Here is a 7929-nt window from a genome sequence, read left to right on the forward strand (position 1 = left end):
ACGGCGGGCCAACGACCCATGGCCCCTCCCCCGGCCGGCCCCACCCCACCCCTTATCACCCCTCCACCCAGATAAGGTGGGTGGGCCAGACCCCACCCATGCACAAAGTCATGCACCGGGCTTCTAAACTTAATACCCTTTTCTTGTCTACCTGAGGGACTTTAACCCACTCTTACAAGACAATCTAAAACATTACCTCTTTTGAAAAACTTTCTCTTGACGCCACCTCCCAGTCCCTCTTCTTTTTCCATGGCACCATGTTTATTTTCTCTACCAGAGCAGTTACCACATCATTTTAGAATTGCTGATCTGTCTTTCTCACTAGATTGTGAACTCCCAGGAGCCATTTTTGTGACTTCAGACCCAATGCACCTACCAGTTACTTAACATTATGTTTGAGATGAATAAAGCTCAAAAAAATGAAATAGTAACTTGCTCAAGATGATGCAGATAAAGCTCCCAGTCCAGTGCTCTTCCTACTGTATTGGAAGTCTCTCTGATATAGTTAATGGCTCCAAGGGGAAAATGTACAACTCTGGTAATGGATGCAAAAACAGGCTCATTCTTTTTCCTTCACAAGAGGGAAGAACTGAGTCAAGTGTCATCTGCAAATCTTTTCACATATTTCCTGATAAGAGCCATCCAGTCTTTTTTTTTTAATAATTTTTTTATTGTCTAAAGTTTTACGTATGTCTTTTCCCCCAACTGACCGCCCCCTCCAGAGTCATTCAGTCTTAATACTACATGCATTTTTATACAGTCCAGGTGGATAACATTTCAAGAATAGAAAATTCTAGTCACCACAAAGATGCCCCTCCATAGCTCTTTACCTCGTCCTCCTACGTTACACATTACTGCTGCTTAAGACTCACACTGGGGAATCAAGTGACCATTGACAGCCAATTTCTTTAGAGTCTCCCAAATGCCACATGAACACTGAGGAAACCCAGATCTCCCTGGCAGGAATCTTTGTTGAAGATCCACTTACATGGAAGTCTTGTAAGCCTATTCCTTTTGAGAAATATGCTGAGACCAATGATAAAGAGGAGATGGGCACTCCCCTGTAGTCACGTTCAGAAACTGGATTGGCTCAGGATGCTTCAATAAAACACCTCAAAAAGAGTCAAAAGAATTCCCTTAAGGAAAAATTGACCAGCTCTGGGTTTTTCTCCAGGATATTTAAATTTGGCTGTTTCATGTTGAACATCCTAATGAAGACAAGGTAGTTGTAAGCAAAGTAGCTGCTGAGATACTTGAGACAGTGTTGGAATCCTTGAAACTCAGCATTGTAGGTACACAATGCTTATAAATTTTTGCTCTACCAGTCCTCACATTCTCTGGACACCAATGTAGTTCTCTCTTAAAAAATTTTTTAAAAATTGATTTTAAGAGGAAGATAGACATAGAAATGTCAATGATGATCGGCTGCTTCCTGCATGCCCCCAACTGGGGATAGACCCTGCAACATAGAGTCTGCTTATTGTATGGGATATAAGAACATAGTATCAAGGCTGTAGGCTCTTTTTAGGAGCCAACAAAAATATTTGTGACTAGAAAAATATGAAAACAAATATGACTGGGAATCGAACCGTGACCTCCTGGTTCATAGGTCAATGCTCAACCACTGAACCACACAGGCCGGGCCACATTTTGTTCTAGTTCCCTCATTTTACACAGTCAAGAAAACCAAGAACTGTAGTAACCCCCATTAGTTTTGATGATGAAAATATGATGCTTACTCACTTCTATTTGAATAGTACTGCAAATGCTTTCTAAGGTTCCAGATTATTAAATATTCAACAGTACGTTAATTCTAGTAACTACCGAGCCTTACTAAAAGGCAAAAATTGCACCATTTTCTATTTATTCAAAGAATTGACCCTCTAAGCAAGACAGGTAACCTGGTCTGTTCTAACTCTTCTTGGGCCTCAATAACATTCTCAAAGGAGCTGCACACCAATCTGTTTAATATCAACAGTCAAGCCTGTATTAATCAGGTCTCTTTCTAATCAAACGCTACTTGAGTAAAACTCCTCCAGGAGAAAAAGCCCTGAACACACTCAGTTCAAATTTAATCCATGAAGATTGGATACTAGAAGCTTCTCGCTGTTATCCTCTAGACCAGTGGTCGGCAAACTCATTAGTCAACAGAGCCAAATATCAACAGTACAACGATTGAAATTTCTTTTGAGAGCCAAAATTTTTTTTAAATATATTTTATTGATTTTTTACAGAGAAGAAGGGAGAGGGATAGAGAGTTAGAAACATCAATGAGAGAAACATCGATCAGCTGCCTCCTGCACGCCCCCAACTGGGGATATGCCTGCAACCAAGGTACCTGCACTTGACTGGAATCAAACCTGGGACCTTTCAGTCTGCAGGCCGACCCTCTATCCAGAGTCAAACAAGTTAAAAATATAGATTTCCTTACCGGTACTAGAAACTTCTTGACTTCCTCCATAGCATGTGCCATAAGAGCATAAGCCTCACATGGAGGTCCAAAGACTTCAATGAAGACATGCAGATCCATATTCAAATGGGCATATTTGGGGTCTCCACCTTTGCGCAGCTCTTCCTCCTGTGGAAAAACGAAAACAAAACATCACATCACAGACTAGGTACTTGATGACAACTTTAACTTCAAGGTCAAAGAAACAGCAAGAATAACTATAAACATCTAAGGAACACAGTAAAGCATAAGAAAAAAGTAAAACAAGCTCTGGAGAATAGTAATTTATACAACCTGCTAAATCTACAATTGGTCTTGCTGCCAAAAGTTAATTATTATTTTAAATCCCTGGTGGAGCTATTAGATGGTATAAAAAGACAAATTAATTCCAGTCTCCATTCAGGTAACAGGTGTTTGCCAATCACTGATTCATTGCCAAACATTTATTTCTTTTTAACTTTTTCCTTAAATTGTTTTCTCCCCGACTCCCCTCTTAGAACTACAATTGCACAAATGTTAGATTGCACAATAATGTTCCACAGGCAACTAAGACTCTGTTCATTTTCTTTCAGTCCTTTTTATCTTCTTACTTTGGCCTGAATAGTCCTGCCTTTAAGTTCTCTGATTTACAACCCTCTTCTTTTTCCTTTTTCAGTGTCTTACATTGTATTATGCTCACCCAGTGAAATTTGCATTTCAGCTATTACATTTTCATTTTCTATACATTCCATCTCTCTCCTAATTATTTTTCCTCTACATCTTTGAACAAATTTATTATATACATATTTTAAAATATATTTTATTGATTTTTTACAGAGAGGAAGGGAGAGGGATAGAGGGTTAGAAACATCAATGAGAGAGAAACATTGATCAGCTGCCTCCTGTACACCTCCTACCAGGGATGTGCCCGCAACCAAGGTACATGCCCTTGGCCGGAATAGAACCCGGGACCTTTCAGTCCGCAGGCTGACACTCTATCCACTGAGCCAAACCAGCTAGGGCTATAATAACTATTTTAAAGTCTTGTCTGCAAATCCCAAAATCTCTTATTATTTCCAGGTTTCTTTCTTTCTTGTTTTTAAAAAATATATTTTATTGATTTCAGAGAAGAAAATAAGGAAGAGGGAGAGAGAGATAGAAACATCAATGAAAGAATCATTAATTGGCTGCCTCCTGCACGCCCCCTACTGGGGATCGAGCCCACAACCCAGGACCTTTCAATCTGCAGGCTGACATTCTATCCATGAGCCAAACTGGCTAGGGCTCAGACCTCTTTCTATCAGCTGATTTTCTTCACTGGCTATGGGTCACATTCAATAATTTCTGTATGTTTAGTAATTTTTTTGACAAAGTGAAAAGAAAAAGCACAATAAAATAAAGTTTAATTAATTTGTTTTTATTCTCATTCCTCACCCCTTCCCTTTGGCAACCATCAGCTTCTTCTCTAAATGAGTGTTTGTTTCGTTTATTCATTTATTTTGTGTTTTTAGAATCATATAAATGAGATCATACAACATTTGTCTTTTTCTGTCTGACTTATTTCACTTAAGATAATACCCTGTTCATCCATGTTGTTCAAATGGCAAGATTTCATTCTTTTTTTTTTAAAATTGAGGAATAATATTCCAGCACACACCCACTATCCATTCATCTACTGATGGACATCTAGGTTGCTTCCATATCTTGGCTATTATTAGTAATGCTACATTGAACATAGGACTGCATATATTTTTTCAAATTAGTGTTTTTGTTTTCTTTGGATAAATACCCAGAAGTGAAATTACAATTTGCATGGCAGTTCTATTTTTAATTTTTTGAGGAATCTCTACACTGTTTGCCAACCCTTGATTGACTCATTTATTCATTGCCAAGCATGTGCTTTTAAATCCCAGGTAGAGCTGGTAATCACCAGCCCTTCCTATGTGCTTACATGGCCTGGTGTGTTCTGGGGAGGAAAGAAATTAGGATAGAGAGAAGAAAATCCCATGTAAATTTCATTAGCTAGAATATCATACTTCAGCCCTAACTGGATTCTTCTAATGAGAAATGAGAATGGACAAAAGAAGAGGGTCTGAGAGAACAATGTTCATCAATTAGGCTGCATAAAAGGAGGCCTGAAAGAGTAAGTTTTTAGGCTGTAGCATGTATGTCTCATCTAAAACCTGACCCTAGAAGGCTAGGAATACTCTGTGTTGGTGGGAAGTGTTTTGGCACTTACAAAGAATACAACACGTATTGGGCTATGACACAAAAAATAAACAAGCGTTAGATTTTGTTGTCAGGATTACTCATGGCTCCTGTTGGAATACCTTCTTTTAGCAGGCCTCGAATTCAAGCTGGCTATAAAAAAAAACCCACCAGACAACTAATCCTCAGTGTTGCCTGCATATATAACACTACTGCTCTCACTTTTCCATGCTACTGGAAAGAGAATGTGTTTTTAGTCTGGGTAAGTTTCCCTTCCAAATTTTCATAGATAAGCTTTCTAATGCCATAGTTGCCACTGCTGTTTCCATTACTATGCAGTCAAAAGTCAGAAAAAAACAATCACCTGGGCATACCTAGACTCTTTCAGGGTTACAAACTAACTTGATCTATATAATCTCTTACATCCAATACAAATTTAAAGGAGTCACATTCTGTATATATACAAGTGCTAGTTTCCATAAGGCATTCATACTGGACCCTGGGCTACAAGGTGGCGTTAGGGCAAGCATGTCAAACTTGCGGCCCAATAATGAATATTTTTGTGGCCCAGCCAATATAACAGTATGTAAGAAAAATTTTAATAAAAATTTCTTAACTTGATTTTTATAATATCCTGTTATATGTAATTTTTAATGAACTACAACATTCGCTAATGACTGATTACTATAATCGTGTTGCATTCATTTTGCTTACGTGCCTCACATGCAGGCTCACCATTTCTCTCCACTAATACTAGCAGCGAATATTTTAGCAGCCGATTGCCACGTCATTAGTCTTGTACTGAGTTGTTTGGTGTGTGCAACAGGAAATATTTCGCTTTTAGAGAACAAGAAAAATAGGTTTATTTGCGTTACGCTTATTAATTTGAGCAATTATTCTGTGTTTGGTAAGTTACTGTTCAAGAAAAAATATTAATTTTTATTAAAATGGTCTATTATTTTATGTTAATGATTACTCATTTATTTCAGCTCTTTGTATTCAGCATGTCTCTATCGAAATAAACCTACATTTCTATGAAAATCAAAGCTTTTGTGTGTTTTTTTTGCAGCACACAAACTTACACCTTGTTTATTTGGCCGATGTTAGCCTGTGAGTTTGACATGCTTGCATTAGGGTGTCTTCTTGCTTCACTAAGTGAACTTACCTTGGCTTTGTCTCTCATTGAGCCTTTCCCCAACACAGAGATCTTTGCACCAGTCTCTTCTTGCAGTCTTTTGATAGTGTTCCCTTGTGGTCCAAGGATCTTCCCCACAAAATTGAACTGACAGAAAATAAAAAGAGATTTCTAAATATTCATACTCCTATGAAATATTTCCACATGTACTATCTCATTTGATCTCAACAACCCTATAAAACAGATAGAGTTTCATTCCCATTTTACCGAAGGATACACTGAGGTTGTACTGATGAAGTGATTAGCCTAAGGTTATGAAAGTGGTAGTTCCTAGAGTTGACTTTGGGATTTCAGATGTAATATCACACTGCAACCCCTAGTACTTTAACATACATAAACATTTTTAAGGAAGTCACCTCAGAACACAAACATGGAATCTTTGTTTAGTACTTTTTCTTTTTGTAAACTAAATATAACTAATTGCTTTCCTGAAAAAAGGAAAAAGGAGTAGATGGAGAAAGCATTTTTTAATTTTTTAAAAAATATATTTTATTGATTTTTTACAGAGTGGAAGGGAGAGGGATAGAGTTAGAAACATCGATGAGAGAGAAACATCGATCAGCTGCCTCCTGCCAGCCCCCTACTGGGGATGTGCCTGCAACCAAGGTACATGCCCTTGACAGGAATCGAACCTGGGACCCTTCAGTCCGCAGGCCGACTCTCTATCCACTGAGACAAACCGGTTAGGGCGAGAAAGCATTTTTTTAAAAGTAAAACTTTGAGTAAAAAATACAGTTAACCACCTCTTCAAGGATTTATGCTATAACTTCCTTCATTTTGATTTCCTGTCAAGAAATCTTTTGACAGAATAACTCTTTAGGTTTCATTTTTTTTTCTTTGAACTTTGAGCCGGAACAAACATTTGAGAAACCCTTTTTAATAAGATGACTGCATTTCTTTCTTGGCTATAGCTATGCAATCAGTTATGGACTTACTTGTTTCAAATGCCAGAAACAAGTACACAGTATGGAAGAGAAGATTCAAAGGCTTAAGTTTCTGATGCACCACAGTCTCTGGAAGTCGTTATTAGAGCTCACGACTCACTCCTACAAAGACAACTCAGAAAAATGAGGCACTTTTTGTCTTACCTTGGGATACTGCTTGACAGGTATCAGTACCCGCTCCTTCAGCTTCATGTTCTTATGAGAAAATAAATCCAAGTAATTCTCCTCATCGTCCTTTTTTGAAAGCCCTTTCTGAATCTTCTCAATTTCTGAATAAAAGAAACAGAATTTAACTGAGTTTTGCTCTGGTGAATAAAGGTAAATTTGTAAGTCTGCATAAAGCAATAACATGTAGTACCATGTAATGACACCAAATAGTTCAGATGAATGTGCTATAACTAAAAGCACCAAAGCTTAACTTGATCAGAAAACCCAAAGCCTGCTCCTAGTAAGAGCAGTTTGCTCTTTAAACCCCACCTGAATGTCTACATTAGAGACATTCAAATGTTTCTTAGAATAAAGAGATTTAACAACATTAATGGGGAGAGATGAGGATAAAAGGATAAATGAACTAAAAAGCAAAAATAAAAATCTGCATCAAGAAAAAGTACAAAGTCGTATCTTGATGAAAAAATAAAAATCAATAATTTAAATATACAATGGAGAGTCCTGTTAAAATTCCAGGGACAGTAATACTGTGGACAGTAGTAGTCCTTAAGAGTTTGAAAGACCTGGTTCTTACTGTTACTCACTAATTGTGTGAGCTTTGCAAGTTATTTAATTGCTCTGAGTTTTAGTTTCCTCGTGTACAAAATGGAGGTGATAGCTACTTCATGAGGCTGCTATAAAAACAGAATAAAATAACATATGTACACATGCTAATTAAAGCCCATTTCTTGAGAAGTATCGACAGTAGCTAGCCCAAACCCAGTCAATGTCTTAAAGGAAAAATGCACCAATGTATTTTTAATTCGCAGGTTAGGACAGTTTCAACAGATAGAACCTTGGCATCCAAAATTATTTCCTATCATTAGGGAACTCCATCCACCCACCCCATCCTTTGCAAGCATTTCAGTGTTTCTTTAAAAAAAGGCAGATGAAAGGAGAGAAACAGGTATAATCATTAACCTATATGCGAGACTTACTAAAGGCCA

General features: G+C 37.6%; 1 protein-coding gene across 1 annotated transcript in view; it reads right to left on the minus strand.

The window, feature by feature from the left end:
• Nucleotides 1–7141, minus strand: part of KHDRBS1 (KH domain containing, RNA binding, signal transduction associated 1) — an 11746-nt gene extending 4605 nt beyond the window's left edge. The window contains exons 1-3 of the mRNA XM_006777393.2: nt 6920–7141; nt 5802–5918; nt 2432–2578 (exon numbers count right to left, since the gene is read on the minus strand). Of these exons, the coding sequence (XP_006777456.2) occupies nt 2432–2578; nt 5802–5918; nt 6920–7126 (471 nt within the window). The 5' untranslated portion in view covers nt 7127–7141. The remainder of the gene's footprint in view (nt 1–2431; nt 2579–5801; nt 5919–6919) is intronic.
• Nucleotides 7142–7929: the final 788 nt, after the last annotated feature.

This window comes from Myotis davidii, unplaced genomic scaffold (assembly GCF_000327345.1).
Source record: "Myotis davidii unplaced genomic scaffold, ASM32734v1 scaffold88, whole genome shotgun sequence".
Classification (NCBI taxonomy): domain Eukaryota; kingdom Metazoa; phylum Chordata; class Mammalia; order Chiroptera; family Vespertilionidae; genus Myotis; species Myotis davidii.